The 15,963-nt window shown below is 38.8% G+C and overlaps 2 protein-coding genes across 2 annotated transcripts; both read right to left on the minus strand.

Annotated features, from left to right (window-relative positions):
* Nucleotides 1-1,980: 1,980 nt before the first annotated feature.
* Nucleotides 1,981-8,720, minus strand: tapbpl (TAP binding protein like). Its single transcript, XM_084727253.1, has 8 exons — nt 8,527-8,720; nt 7,067-7,279; nt 6,706-6,975; nt 6,381-6,581; nt 5,447-5,614; nt 5,262-5,365; nt 4,491-4,716; nt 1,981-3,683 (listed from the first exon to the last, which is right to left on the minus strand). Exons 1-8 carry the CDS (start codon nt 8,573-8,575, stop codon nt 3,616-3,618), a joined length of 1,299 nt encoding a protein of 432 aa, XP_084583379.1. The 5' UTR covers nt 8,576-8,720; the 3' UTR covers nt 1,981-3,615.
* Nucleotides 8,721-9,708: 988 nt separating this feature from the next.
* LOC146321938 (complement C1r subcomponent-like) lies at nt 9,709-15,717 on the minus strand. Its single transcript, XM_084727256.1, has 13 exons — nt 15,601-15,717; nt 15,108-15,321; nt 13,894-14,071; nt 13,568-13,702; nt 13,181-13,386; nt 12,931-13,078; nt 12,721-12,839; nt 11,775-11,853; nt 11,528-11,662; nt 11,354-11,425; nt 11,054-11,259; nt 10,749-10,963; nt 9,709-10,552 (listed from the first exon to the last, which is right to left on the minus strand). Exons 1-13 carry the CDS (start codon nt 15,624-15,626, stop codon nt 10,186-10,188), a joined length of 2,100 nt encoding a protein of 699 aa, XP_084583382.1. The 5' UTR covers nt 15,627-15,717; the 3' UTR covers nt 9,709-10,185.
* Between the last annotated feature and the right edge of the window lie 246 nt (nt 15,718-15,963).

Consider the following 15,963-nt stretch of genomic DNA (forward strand, 5'->3'; position numbering starts at 1 on the left):
TCAGGGAAAGGTAGTATTGCAGCATTTCTTTCCTGCATAAATAAAACAAACTTAACTCTGGACTGATAAGCAATTATTGACAAAGTAGCTGTATTACTATGCTTTATTTTGCACCACTGGTGGTGGCGTAGTGATACGTACAGCGAGACAAACAGACAAGCAGCCACTGACAGACAATCTACTGTATACATGAACTGACCGCTCCGACCCAGAGGAAGGCCGTAGCGTCACATTTCAAACAGGTACAAATGCCAGCTTGTTTGGAAAGTTGTGCAGACAAAGCGTTTGTTTGTTGTAAAAGTTGATCTGATCTTCAAAAGAAAAGAAAGAAAAAAAAAGCAGGAAAATGTGAGAAAGGACATTATTTTAGAAGCTCCCCCCTTCACTCACATAAATCCAGACTCACCTGTCACCTGCAGTGCGGTAACAGCCAAAATGAGGTGTTTGTTTCTAACTTGCATGGCAAACGGTGTCCATAGTTTTGCCTATTTGTGTGACCTGTGTATCTGCCATTTCTGAATCTAACTGCCGATTGTACATTTTCGTTTTGTTAGTGGTTTAAAGGACCTGTGTATAATGTCTTTCTGATCTGATAATTACTGCTTATGCAATGCAATGATGCTCAAGAGTTTGCCAGATTTTGTTAATTTCACTTGCTTTTGACAGAAAAATACTATTCGGAGACTGCAAACAACTGCTACTATAGTGAACTGTTCAAAAAAAAAACATGTAGTATTGTATGGATAGAACAATAGTCCACATCTGTCAGATTATGCTCCTGAAAATGTGTTTATAAATTCTTTCAGGTTTTCTTGGGGGGGTTGAAAAGGGTTCAGAGAAAAGCTAATTTTCCTCTCTTCAGACTGATTTTGAGAGTTGATGAAAATTTAGAAAATACGAACAACCTTATGTGCAACATGCATTGATGCATAATTGTAGCAGTTAGACATAATTATCTGATGATACTGTGCAGCAATATTATTAGGTAATTACCACATGAGATATGAGAACATGTTTTGTGATTTACAACCTGAAAATGCAGTAAGAGATGCAACTGGATTTGCGAAAAAAACAACAAAAACAAATGCATGCTTACCACTTTTGCTGATGCCAATAAATAAATCATCAACAGAACTGAGTGCTGACCTTTATTATGTTATTATTATTATATTGACATATTGAGCCAATTTAGACCTTTTTAGAAAACCTTTCTACTCTACTTATACAGATTCAACAAAGCTTCAGTGTGTTTCCAGATGTAATTTAACAAATGTAGTAACCTGTGGAAACTATGCACACACATAAACACACACACATGCAGGCAGAGCAGACTGAGGACGCAGCAACAGGATGAAGGGTCGCTTCATTCACACAGGATCCGGTGTTGTGCAGAGGTGTGGGCGTGTTTGTTTGTGCTCTAGAATGTAAGCGCTGTGAAACAACCAGAAAATGACGTTTGATTTCTCTGACTGACTGCTTTGTTCTCGCTAATTTCACTCCCTCACTTCATCCACTCTCCGCCTCTCTCAAGTAATGCTGCGGTCTCTCTCATTCGTTCAGGAGGGGCCAACTTTGAATGGTTTGTTTACAAACAGCAACCGACAAATCCCATCTATTCTACCTTTAGGGGGAGCTATTTATTAGTTTGTTTGGTCTTCTATAAATAATTAAGTATTTGTATTGAGTATTTAATTACTCTAGATATTTGCTTAATTTAGACGAGAGTTATTTAGTATTTTTTGCAACTTATATGTTCAGTTTACTTAGTTTTTCTAGTTGTTTTTCCAGTTTCTATTTGGGTTTCATTTGTAAACAGTATATTTTTGCAGTTTTGCAGCATGCACAAGGGAGGGTGTTTTATTTTTTTCTTTTCTTTTTTGTTTGATTGCTTGCAATAAAATAAACACTAAGAAAACATAAAGACTTTGATTGGAAAATGTTCTGGTTTTATTTCTTTTGATTTGTCTTCAGCAAAGATGTATTTCAAGAAATATACAAATATTGATAAAGTCAAATATCTTAAACCATGTCGCTGGGTCACAAAATCTTTCACTGTGAAAAGTAAATTGCAAGAGGAGTAACAATATCAATATCAGGCACAAAAAAACAAGAACAAGCCATAAAAACATATGCAACATTCAAAATAATACCACTGAAAATGGTACAACAAAAAGCCTTTCTAAAAAAGAAACTATCATGCTTTGACATCCAGATTATTGCAACTCAAGTTTTTTGTTTGTTTTGCAGCTATAGCTTTTTATAGCTGCACCACTTTATCAAATGACAGTATTCTAGGTGTCTTGTGCAGAATTTTGTACACATTTTCCCAAAATTTCAGCCTGACGAGTTTTGTAATGACTGACAGGTCAGCCAGGTTTAAATTAAGATGTCACTTTACAGAATATCAGCAGCGAAAATCCCACTTTGTATATGAGCAGAAGTACAAACAGAAAATGTTTGGGTAGGAGTTCCTCTGACTCAAACTGAGTTTGTCTAAGGTGCTCTTTAGATAAGGATACATGTGGACAGAAAAATCACAAAAAAAAACCCAAGGTACCTGTTTTAAAGCAATTAAAATGCTTTTTTTTCATGGCAAATAAAGTGAAGCCAAGCCTCAAAACAAACTTGGCATCCTTAAAAGTCCTTCTACGAGATCTGTTAGACCCTTCATGTCAAAATGCATCATAGTTTGTTTAAAGGTCTAAAATGACTATGCCATGATTAAGGTAAAGTTTTGCTGAGATTCCCTACATACAAACAATTCAAGGCCTGGATAAATGAATCCTGTTTGAACCAACAGTCTGTATGTCTTGTTGCATGTTCTGTTAATGTATATCAGGGCACTTCACTTGTATTCCCTTAAAGCTGCTCTTCAAGGCAACAGCATCACAAAACGTGTAACTCTAAACATTAAAGCAGAAGGCGGCAAGTTTTTATATACTGACACTTTACAAATTGAACAAAATTAATTACACATTTGACCGCGCAGACATTCATTGATTTTGATATTTTCTTAAAACACAAAAATTGTGTGCACCAGGGACAGAAATTCTGGAGAAGCTACGCGTGCCTGCTGCCTACACATGCATGATACAATCTTTACTACCTGCAAACTCCAGCGAGCAAAAATGAAACTTTAGTCCTCTGATGAGGTGACATGAAACACACTGACGACTGTGACATAAGTAGGTAAGTTATGTTTTCCACAACACAACACAGGTGCAAAACAGTTAAAGACGTCAGCGTTAGAGAAATAATGAAACTGCAGAGGGTGATTTATGTGTGAGAAAACTTTTAGGATTTAAGATGTGGGTTTTATAACCAATGCTTAGAATTACAGTTGTAGTTGCAGGTTACAGAAATGCAAGCTCCAAACTTTCTTGCTTTACATAAGTAAACCACTACCAACAATACTCAACAACAAATTTAAAAAGCCAATAATTTATAAAACATAATATTTAAATACAATAGTTTTTTTTACTCCAAATTTGTATATTTCAGTTCAGTAGACGAGTTAAAAGAACCAGTAAATTACTGACTTACAAATGACACAAAGGAAGTTTTTCTGGGCTCAGTTTCAAGTCAGGACCATCTACAGGAATCTCGCGTACAAACTTATCTCATGACCTGGTAGAAGAAAAGCACGGTGACGATCAGGAAACCCAGAAACCACCAGTAGGAATCTGTGGAGTGAAAGACAGACGGACCAGTTAAGGAATTTTAAACAGGGTTGACATTATGCACATGACACAAAATACTGTGTCCAGAAAATTATACAAATCAATAATCTCAAGACATGAAAACTTTCTGTTTAATGTGCAAGATAAATATGATTTTATTCGTCTGCCATCACTCATTGTAGTTAAGTGACAAAATGCAAACTGGGTTTTTGCAGTTTCCAGAGGTGAAATACTCCCCTCTGCTGTGAGAGCTTTTGATTTACAGGGTCAACTATAACTGTGGTTTCAAACCAACTACTGATTACACTCCACTCTAAGACTTTAGGAAAAAGAAACAAAACCCTGGTAAAACTACAACATGTTGCTTTTACACTTTTTTGCACAGATTAAAAAAACAATGTAAACTGTTTATTAGTGAGTGCAGCAGCCAATAATGTACCGTTACTGTAATAACTACCAATAATGTGATAATTTTTCTGTTCTTAATGTAATAAAAGTTACTGGCCAATAATTTAATACAATTTCTGAGCCAATAATAATATGTTTAAGATAATAAGTCAGTAAGTTTAAGGTGATAATTTAGCTAACTCAGATTATCTGAATTAAAAAAAAGAATCATTAAAATGTCTGTGGTCAGGTTTTTGTGCAGCTGTTTGTAAGAAGCAACAGTGAGGGCCACTGTCCTGTCATTACAATTTTTGTTGTGATTATTATCAATTAATCTTTTTCAACCTGTTCAATAATGTAATAACAATTTAATAAACTCTTGGCAAGAACACAAACACAAGCCACACATACAGTATATAATACCTATCTGTGGACCCTCTACCATCAGGCTGACAGAGTGTGGAGCGTCCAGGGCTGGGTGGGACACCCTGCAGGTGATCTTAGTTCCAGGTAAGACAGTCGGGGGCACAGTGAGGTGAGATGACAGGGAATAAGTCCCATCACCATGCTGTCGATGGCTGGACAGAGAGCCCTGATCTGGAAACACTTTTGGCTCCGTGTCTGTAGGAGAGAGGGACGACCACTCCATCTGAAAGACAGAAGAAAACACAGAATCATGACCTGTCGATCACTCAAACTGTATTTGTAGAGCACCTTTCATACAGGTACATTACAGCTGACTGACGAGCTGATATTAAGACAATAAAACTGTAAAACAATTAAGCTAATGCACACAAAAAATAAAAATATAATTAAGAAAAACAATGACAAATGAACAGAGAATGACAAATAAAATGAATACATAAAATAAGTAAGATTCATTTAAACACTATAAAAAATGAATATGCAAGAATAAATGATCCAGTATTATATATTATATATAAATGCCGTTAATTTTCTAAACAAAAGCCAGACTGAAGACGTAAGTTCATGTTTATTTGTTCAGTTAACTCAACGTTTGTTTGTTTGTTTGTTTCCTACAGGTTTGTGTATTTCACATCTTTAGTTGTAGGATCCACTCAGGCTTCTTGGCGTTATCAATAAATTAAAAACTCAAGTTAACTGATTTTATGTCTTGCCCAGTTTGTTGCAGCAAAAGGATAACACAGAAGTACTGGTTAATATCTAACAGACCTTAACGTCCAGTGGATAGTATTTAGCGCAGTGGCAGCTCAGCGTCTGCGATGACTTTGTGTTCAAAACCAGCTTCTCCTGTGACAGTGAAACATGAGGTGGTTCTGAAACAAGGAGCACAGAGGAAGAATTAAAAGACATTCTGTGGGGATTTTCCTGAAGTGAGAGATTAGGGCGAAACTTACGGATAACGTGGAGTTGAATGACCTGCTGGGCGTGGAAAAGGCCCACGCTGGCAGTACAGATGTAGGTCCCCTCATCCACGACCTTCAGCTTGCTCAGAGTCACAGAGGCGTCGCCCTCACTGACCACCCGGGTGACGTCAATGCTTGAGGCCCTCCTCTCTACATGCACTGAGGACAAAAAAATGACAAGGGGAACTGTTGTGGAAATTTGAATTTTAATCCTATCAAATCGTCCTCATCAGCAGGTCGACTTTGCTCAGATTGAAGCAGCAGTAGATCAGCAACTCCTGTGTTCTGTGAGGTAAAATTACTGTTTTTGCCAGTGGAGTCTGGATGGTTTGGACAGAGCAAGTATTTGGCTTGTATAACAATGGTTTCCCTTCAGAAAAGGCTGTCTGCAAGCAAAGCAGAAAGGTAAAGCTGTGAAAATATTCTAAATACAGCGTATGCTATATGGGGCCTTTTTTCAGTTTTGTTGCTGACCCTGTCCACAACAGTACATGGCTTAGCTTCCTACACTGGTACTCCTCTCTGCTTCTCCAAACTGGGGGCCTGACCGCCATTTACACTGGTTGTTACACCTCATACTTATGACACAAATAATCCAAATTATCCTTTGAACTTAATGTTATACTGAGGGATATCGTGTTTGTATACTTAAAACATGTAGAGTTAAGAACTACTGCTTAGCGAAGGCTAGTTTTGAGACTGAAATTTGCCAACATCGTCCTAAAAAACTCACAAAAAATGAGCATTTAGAGTCCATTTGTATTTGTTTATTCATGAACCTCCACACCACTGAAGCCAGCTTGCACTAATGTACCATCCTTAACACTCTCAGAGCCACAGGAAGCCGTGCTCAGAGTTTTTATCCTCACAAAGGCCCTTGATAAAACCAGCAGAGGCCAGACAAACCTGTTGGCTCAGCACTTACCCACTGTGCTCCCCTCTACATCATCCAGCCTGGTCTTCAGTTCAAGCACTTTCCGCCCTGTTCCTCTGTGCTGCAGTCGCCATTCAATGCCCAACTCTTGTGCTAAGGGCACTTCTGGCTGCTTGAAGCCACAGTTGAGGAGAACATCCCCTCTCAGAGGGGCAGATACAGACTTTATGTGGGAAAACACCACAAAAATCACTGATGGACAGAAAGCAGAGACAACAGAAGAGAAAAAGTAGTGAGACTGATGTTATCTTACAAAACAAAGGATGGACACGCTAAAATGAGAAAGATGAAATGGGATAGTAAGTGTGAATCTCACCCTCAGTCAGAAGAGTTCCCGTCTGGCTAAGAGGCAGACCCAGTTTGTTTTGTATAAGGGTTGACTGGTCCCTCTCCACCGGCAGAGTCTGCATAATCAGCGAAGTGCTGAAGTCACCGCCTTCCACATTGAGAGACACCATGAAATAAGCTTGATCTGAACTTTCCTGCATTCCACGAGGGGAGTAACGGCTTATTTCGCACATCACCTCCTGCTCGTTGCAGTCCGCATGGAGCAACACGTCTACTTTGGGGATCTCAGGTGATGAGACTGTCACAGAGGGATGAGAGGAGAGGTTCAACACAGGTCGCGCTTATATGACACCAAACTTTATAATGCAGAGAGGGCAGAGAAGAAAAACCTTTGGCCTCTAACAAGATGGCGTCTGGATCAGGGATTGAAGGCGGGACAAACGGAGTGAGTGTCTCAAGTGATTCGTCAGGAGCCACCGCAACATCTCTGAAGACGAGGGTGGCTGGAGTCCGTGTGAAAAGAGAGCCGCCCCCCATCCCACCCAGTCCAGCTCCTTCCTCCACCAGGGTGCAGGAAAGTACCACATCTGCAACCCCATCACCTGGGAAACAAGGGGCAAATAAATAAATGTTAACTCATCATGTAGAATGAATTAACTAATGGGTAAGTTTTAACTATACTAAGGTTGCAAATTTGCATTTTCCTGAACCGACAGGTGACCATGTTAAGAACTGATTAATTATTAAGCCTTAAACCTTTAAAACTCACATCTTTTTCTCAGGTCAAGTTTGATTTAAACAATTCTAGCAGCACCTTCTAGTGGCCATCTCTAGACTAAGAAGGCACACCAAACCAAAGTTGGGTCTACATTTTTAGTGTAATCAGGTACACAACTACCAGAAGACTAGCATTAAATTGCTGTAAGAGAAGGGCTTATTTTACATTTAGATTACATCCTAATAATATATTAAATATTTTTTAAAATGTGATTTCATTTGGTGAAAGTTATAGGCATTAAAGTCAGAGGTCTTAAGTTTATTTAGTTGTTTTGAAAACTATTGATTTCCTGAGGAATTTACTTTAACATGCTGTTCCATTTAAACTACGGCTGCATAATTAATTGAAATATTATCACAATTGAACAAAATGGATGAATTTGTGACAAAATAGCATCATGATGAGGTTCTGTAGTCCTGGCCTGCAAATCGTATCCTCCAGATGTACAAATACACGTTTGTTTGTACAGACCTCAGCAAATGTCACATTATTACGATAATTAATAGCTTTTTCAGTGAAAATGAAAATTGTGATGCAGAAATGGTCATTCCCACATCATGAATCATTTCACAGGCAGAATATCTGTCACAAATAATTTTATCAATCAAATGATTTTTTAACCACACTGTGCAGCTGTAATTTAAAACCAAGTAAATATTCATTCATCAGTCATTTATTATTTAATTTTTTTTATTCATATCTGTTAAACTGCTTAATTGCTTTCAGACAAATGTCACATTTTTGCATGTTGATATGACCTGCTATGCACTGACTTAAATATACTAGATTAGCAGGTAATTTGAGATACAAAATGAACACTTTATCTATTTTTACCTATAATTAGTGACAACTACATGGCTCTTTAAATGAAACTTCAAATGGAATTCAGAGACGCACAGTAACGTGTTAACAAAATGAGCTCTCTCTGACAACGTGAAGGAATACTTCTACACTACACCAAAAAGTTTATTACTGAGCCTGACAATAAACTGACGGTCAGTTTTTGACACTTCTACATTCATGTCCACCATTTTCTGCTACATCAACATGAACCAAGATTAGTGCTCTTACCACAAACGCACGTCAGGAGGCATCCAAACAAAAGTACTTCAATCATCATTACGGAGTCTGGTTTCCGTGATATTGGTATTATAAAGTATTTTAACGTTAGTGCAACGAAATAAAGTGAAATAACTGCTGAGAACACTAAAGCACCACCGCACTTTCACTTTTGATTTCAGGACCTAACAACAGTTGAGTGTGTCGCTACATTTATTTTATTTTACAGCCTTTTCTTCATCCCATCGATGATGGACGAGAGCCGTGCAGCGACAAATAAACACAGTTTATAATCTAATAGTAAACTCTTGAGGTAGTAGTGCAGGAGATGTATTTCCGTCTCGATGTCGGCGCGTGCGCAGCAACGCAGCAGTGGAGGAGCGAAAGTGAAATAAAATGCAGACAGGATCGTCCAATGACAGAGCAGCAAGCCGCGGGTCATGGGTCACTATGGAAACGAGAACCAACGTCCGTCTGTCACTGAAATCAACTGGTAAGACCGTTTTTAATTTTTAATGTAAAAAAGAGGACTGGTTTCAATTTTGAATTTGCAGTTTAGTTTATGAATAGTCTAGCTAATTGTTGAGAGATGTTTAGCCAGCTAAATCAGTGCTTCAGCATTTTGGGATGTATGGTTAGATTTTTGCCAAGAATGACAAGCTTGATACCACTTTGAAGCTAGCTTTAATTAGATAGCTTAGCACATAGCTTAGCACAGTTGAATGAATATGATCCATTTAGGGTAAATAAACTTTAATTTTAATTTTATATTTTATATATAAAAATTGTGGCGTAGGGGGGTGCAAACTTTGCAAACAGAAAAAGTTTAGGAACCTCTGACTTAGCATAAACAGCTATGTTAAACACACTGGCACAACGTTAGAGTGTGATAATATTTGTCATATTATTGTTTACAGTTTGTTCTGCTGCCTCCAAATGGCCAAAAAGAAAAAAAGACAAATAATGCGAGAGGAATGCTGCTTCCATAATCGCGGTGACCAACTATTTGTTAGAGTTAGCAGTTGTTGTTGTGTATTGTTAAGCATACTGTGTTATGCTTTATTGTGCTCAAAGAAAATTTTAATTAAATTTTAAATCAAAGGTGAAAATTGCTGGTGATCTGGCTGCTCAAGTGATCTACCTCACCTTGATCATTTATTATAAACTGGATAAGGAAGGACTGGATGAGCCAAGTTATTCTTCTTCACTTGCTTTTATTTGACCATTTGTCTCTGGTTTGGTTCAGCACATCAAGTTTTTATTAAAGATACCACTACTAGTACTACAGGGAACCTTAACATTTTGATGATTTTGGAGGCCCTTGTGGACAAAAGCAGAAGTGTTTCCACCAATAATCACAAACTATAGTGTCAAAAATAAAATTATTAAAAGAAAAATCTCCTTCTGCTTCTTTTTAACTGGCTAATGTATGACTCACTGTAACTTTGCTTGGTAAAATGCAGACACAAGCTTATTTCATCTGATTTTGAGGAGAATCCAGCTCAGTGACAGGCATTTAGAATAATATATAGAAATAGCTGGTCTCCTCAAGCTGCTGGTCTTGTTTGCTTATGTAGATCATATAGAGGCAACAGCATTAAATTGAGATTTTTCATAACCAGTTAAAAACTGATCGTCGTAGCTTTAATTTAATGATGGAAGTTTGTAAATTCAGTTCTCCTGCATTGTCTTGTTTATCCAGTCCATGTAGTTGGCGACTTTGGTATAGATTCCATATGTTCCCTGCTGTCTGCAGTCGACCCCCCAGCTGACAATCCCAGCAGCCCAGAACCGTCCGTCATCTCTCACGGCGATGGGACTTCCGCTGTCACCATGGCAGGAGTCCTGGCCACCGTCAGGGACTCCAGCACAAAACATGTTATCTGTCAGATTTGGTAAGTTGTCCCTCGTCTTCTTCAGCTCATTGATTGAATTCCTGCATGTCTCCTGCTCCACCACAAGGAGATGCACATAGTGCAACTTATTTGTCACCACCTTTCGGTTGGCAGCATCTGTAATGGTAAAGCCTGACACCAATCTGAAAAAAAAAAAATGTAGAAACTCAGTAGAAAATCACAAAGCAAAGCAAAACAAATCACAGTCTGAGAGGCTGAATCACATGTTGACATGTTAAGGGAAAAAAGCTAAAAGCTGAGTTCAGAAAAATAGCTTTGAAGTATTGAATTATGTAGCATTATGAAATGAGTACTTTTGTTTTTGAGTTGTTTCTTTACCCTATCATGTCTGTGACGTATGTGGCACCCTCTGCTGGCAAACAGACTGGCATAATGGATGAGCTGAATGTGACTGGATCTTGCAGTTTGATCAAGGCGATGTCATTGTCGTAGTCTACATCGTTGGAGTTGTTGTATTCAGGGTGAATGTGGACTGATGCAGCCAACACAGGAGAACCCAGCAGGGTTTCAGCATCAATAAGTCCCATGTAAATCTGCAAATCAACAGCATAGGAGTGAATAAATGTCATTTCAAAAACTTGGAGGCAGTGAGAATGCAGATAAACCTTTAGTAGCCCCCATACCCGCACAGTCTCATTTGATACTGGTTTTCGATTGTGTGTTAGGACATGAGCTGCAGTCATAACCCAGCGGTCTGCAATCAACATCCCTCCTGCTCTTTGTCCATCGACACTCAGTAGCACATGCCAGGGGAGGGAATTGTCTGGACCTTCATTGCTTCCAATGGTCTTCTGATAGGTAGAGACGAGTTTTGTTGGCTTACCGCAGACTGGATGAGACAGACAAAATTTAGTTTCGCACAGACACAGACTTCATGTTTAATCAGAATTTCCCAGATTAGGTATTGCAGGGTATTTTAATACCAGGTAAACAAGTTGGAGTGACGTTGCTGTGTTGGGATCTCCACTGTCCGTCTCCCTCACAGGTTAAACTAACTGCAGAACAGAGGGAACAAGATAATGCCATACTTTTAGGTAACCTTTGTGAAAATATTTTTATTAATTATACTTTTGTGATAATGAATGTTAATATCTCACCGTTTCCGCCACCAGGGAGAGAATAAAATGGTTCATTACAATAAAACTGAATAACAGAACGGTACTGATTCAGAGAGCCAGACAGAAGGATAAACCCTCCATTCAGCAAAGGTTCGGGATCTTCACAAACAATTCCTGGAGAAAAACAAAACATGGACATATTAGTATTTTTCTAGTGACTCAGAAAATGTATTTGATTGTATATTTTTTCTTTATTTAAAATTATTTCAACTCAAAACAGACATACTCTGGCATTTTGGCAGAGGGAGATCCCACTGTCCATCACTTTTACACATGGCTGAAAACGTCTTTATCTTTTGTCCATTCTGAAAAAGAGAGTGGATTAGTTGAAATTAATACACTGTATAACTCACCCATTGAAACAGTGGGCCTCATGCAAAAACCACATCCACAAACAGATTTGTTCTTCGGTGATTTACAAGTGGTCCAGACCTGTCATAGCAGTCATGTGCAGTCAGTCTGCTGTTATCCAGACTGAAGTTTTTCAGTAATGTCTGTATATTTCATAAGTTTGAAGACATTTTGATTTTGAAAAATAAATTGCACTTCATAATTATAATATTTAAATTATAATAATCATCATTAATGAACAATTTATTATTACTCGCTCTCAAAAATGATAAGTTTATGAAATTGCTGTCCATGGGAACATCCTCACTTTATTCTGTCCTCGCTCTCCGTGATCCATTTTCATATCGAGACATGTCCTCTTTATTTCAGTGACAGTCCGACAGCACTCCCTTGATTCAACAGCTGACGCAGTTAAAATGACAGATTTTCCTTTATGGATCTTTGAAAGCAGGACGTCAAAATCCAAACTCACAAAGTTCTTCTTTTTACTCTTTAATGCCATTTTCATGAGTGGACACTTCCTGACATGTTGGGCTGGAATTGTAGTCTTATATGGTGTTATTGAGTCCTTAAATTATGGTAATTTATAAACCACATTGCATGTGCACAGGCGGATCATTTACATAGTTATCTGAAGTTACGAGCATTTGCTGAATCTGACGTGGCGTGTTCGTACGAGCCCTACATACGAAATAAGTTAGACAAATTTAAGATAAGAATACAAAAATGTTCTTGCATGAGGCCCAGTGACCACAAAAGAAAATAAAACAATGTCTTTGGTTTTATGTCAAATGAACATAAAGAGAAAGAAAACATCAAACCATTATCAATCTGCTTCCTTGCTTACAGGTCACATTGATATAATCTCTTAAGGAATATTCAGTTAAGACAGGAGTCACTTTGCCTCTGGCGATGTTACCCGGAAATGGACATTTGACCTCTGGAAGTGACATGATACATAAATATTAATCACATACAACTGTTACCATCAACCAAACAAAGCACCATGTCTCTCTCCCTTCATTCCTCACCAGATGCGCGATAGTCAAGGCTCCAGCCGAGACTCAGGCCTTCATCATCAGTGTGGTAGTCCAGTCTGACAGTATTGGAGTGTGTAGTTATCACCCCTGGACTCTTTCTGCCACACAGCTTCATGGGCTCTCTGCCTGGGATGGTCACCTACGTGGGGAGGAGCAGTAGAATTTGTTTATGTACATTGAAACACATCAGAGTCGCCCTCTTTTTATTGTCATGTATTGTAAGGAAAGCCTTCGTCAGTACCTGCAGCCAGTGATGTAGACACCTGGGACCTTGCCGAGTGTCCACACTCTCTATGTGGAAGTTGTCAGTGAAGTTTAGAGTGACAGTGAATTTGGGCTCCACAGAGATGATGTACTTGCAGGATAGAAAAGGAGGTGAGGGACCAGGGTGCCCTGGACTAGACAGATGTCCCTCATGCTCGTCAAACATACAGCCACCACAGGATACTGGACATGAGGCAAAAGCAAGTATTATTGTAGAAAAAAGAGATTCAGTAGTTCACCTCAAAATGAAGATTCTTTTTTTTACACCAGCTCAGGAGCATTAATGCCATACTGTAACTACTGAGCTTTATTGGATGACACACAGCAAGGTGCATGCAAAGAATTTATTGTTTACAGTACTCACACAAACATGTGTACTGGTCCAAATGAAGCCTGTAACCATGGTAGCAGGAGCAGTGGTAAGAACCAGGAGTGTTGACACAGATCTGAGAGCAGAGTGGACCTGAGCCATCTCCAGGGTTTGAACATTCATCTACATCTGATAATGAGAAGGTGATTAAAAGGAAACTCTCACCTAAAGTTGAATTTAGTTGATTTATTTATACTGTTTCAGCTCAAAGAGACATTGTTATGAATTTATGTTTGTTTATATTATTAGTACTGATCAAAATACCTGGAAAAGCACCATGTTAATTATGAATTTCTCTTGAAGTTGAAGAAAAGCTCTACCTATTGCCTTGTAGGTAGCAGAGAAGCCAGCATGCTGTTGGACCTCTGGAGTGGAATCACTTGTTTGGAATATGAGAGTCAGTCTGTTGCCCTGAGAAAGGATGGGCTCTTTGCCTGGGTGATCAATTGAGTTTTCCTGGCCACAAAACTTCCCCAAGATCTTTTGATCATAGAGAACCTGAACAGTGCAAAGAACAAAAAACATTGTGAGTTTGTTTGTGACAGTTTTACTGTAACTTCAGTTGTTTATTTCGGTCATTTGTGTTTCCACTTGCATTTCAAAATACAGAAACATCTCTCAGCTATAGTACACTTAGCACTATTTTGCATCACTTAATTAGATGTGTTTTTGTAGCCTGAAGGCAAGGAGACAAGGAGTTTGCGGGTAAGAGAATGTCCTGCTTGGGAACCTTAGAGCTGCTTCTCTGCTCTTTGCAGATGATGTGATTCTGTTGGCTTCATCAGACTGTGACCTTTGGCACTCACTCAGGAAGTTTCAGTGGGGTGACATGCTCGGGAGTTAGCATTTCCAAGTCTGAGGCAATGGTTCATTGCTTTGGATTGGCATTGAGAGGCTGTCCAGAAAAAAGAAGCTCAATCATCGTGGGATTTTGTTCATTAGTGAAAGTAAAATGGAGTGTAATTTTAGGGGGCTTCAACAGTAAAATGTCTGTTGTGCTGGACTGTTGTGGTGCAAAGGAAGCTTAGCCAGTTGGTAAAGCTTTCAGTTTACCAGTTGATTTGTGTTCCAACTCTCTCCTATGCCTATGAGCTTTCGATAATGTAAAAAAAAAAAAGAGAGAGATTGTGAATACAAGGGGCTGAAATGAGTTGTAAGGAGGGAGAGGAGGGAGCTTGAATATTGCCACTGTTCCTTTGTGCCAAAAATAGCCAGGTGAGGTGGTAGCAGATCCTGATGTGGACCTAGAACATGCTGGAGAGATTTTACATCTCATCTGACTCGAGAATGCTCTGGATTCCCCCAGGAGAACCTGGAAAACATTGCTGGGTAGAGGGATGTCTGGATTAAAGGGGATAAGAGGCAGAAAATGGATGGATGGACCCTAGTTTGTGCAGGTCATCAATATTCAAGTCAAAATTAAATAATAAATATTAGACTAGAATTCTGGTTGACAGTACTGTACTGTCAGTACAAAAACATTGATCTGTTGTTTTAAATAATGCATAATATAACATTTCAACATGGCTCTGACCGTCAGAGAGTCTTGATAGCACCCCGAAGAAGCTTTGATATCCAGGTGTGTGAAGGACAGCTGGATCCGGTAGCCCTCAGGAACCCAGAGATCCCATTCCTTTTTCAGGTTGGGGGTGTAAGGCTGTGGATACTGAGGAGACCGGACCTGTCCATACATTACAGTCTCAGAGTTGGCCAGCTGCCAGCACTCACTCACTGACAAACACAGAAACCTGGAATTAATGTGCATAAACAGAGAGTCGGAACTGAGGTGAAAGACCAAAGTTAATGCAAAGAGAAAATTAACAAACTGACACAATTTTTAACTTTTGAAACCACTACTGTTTCAAGTTTGATGATCATTTATAGTCAACCTTTAAGAAATACTAGACAATGTTGTAGTGTAGTTGCACACTTACAGTATGTGTTTAATGCAAGATAGAGAGATAGAAATAAAAAAAAACTTCACTGAAGCTTGCAACATGAAGGTGAAGATATTTGACAAAGCTCACCATATAGCAGAGTAGATCCATCCCATGTCTGCAATAAGTTTAGCTCGGTGTGATTACAGTTATAGGCAAAATGTCCCATGCACCCCAGTGGAGCACTAGTTTCACTCAGGCTGTGGTTTGTAATAGTTTGCAATGGAATTTAACCTCTGAGGCTTGTTTACCTTGGCAAAAATAAATGCAGGTATGAATAGCAGAACAAGGTCAACAATGGCTCGATAAATTTGACCAACTGAAACAGAAGAATGAAGAGTTAAACTGTGTGTGTACGGTAAAAACTTTCACAGTATGAGGACAGTGCAGCGTACAGTGAAAACCCCAAAAATGTGTACATGTAATCCATAATTAAATACAAATTCACAAAAA

This window comes from Lutjanus erythropterus, chromosome 9, assembly GCF_056507025.1.
Source record: "Lutjanus erythropterus isolate fLutEry1 chromosome 9, fLutEry1.hap2, whole genome shotgun sequence".
Taxonomy (NCBI): domain Eukaryota; kingdom Metazoa; phylum Chordata; class Actinopteri; order Lutjaniformes; family Lutjanidae; genus Lutjanus; species Lutjanus erythropterus.

Coding starts and splice junctions, on each gene's coding strand:
- LOC146321938 (XM_084727256.1), bottom strand. CDS start 15,626: ATGGGATGGATCTACTCTGCTATATG. Junction 15,322..15,600: donor TGGATCTACTCTGCTATATG/GTGAGCTTTGTC, acceptor CATTAATTCCAG/GTTTCTGTGTTTGTCAGTGA. Junction 13,079..13,180: donor GTCTACATCACTGGCTGCAG/GTACTGACGAAG, acceptor CTCCCCACGTAG/GTGACCATCCCAGGCAGAGA.
- tapbpl (XM_084727253.1), bottom strand. CDS start 8,575: ATGATGATTGAAGTACTTTTGTTTGGATGCCTCCTGACGTGCGTTTGT. Junction 5,615..6,380: donor TGTAGAGGGGAGCACAGTGG/GTAAGTGCTGAG, acceptor TTTTGTCCTCAG/TGCATGTAGAGAGGAGGGCC. Junction 4,717..5,261: donor ACTATCCACTGGACGTTAAG/GTCTGTTAGATA, acceptor TCTGTCTTTCAG/ATGGAGTGGTCGTCCCTCTC.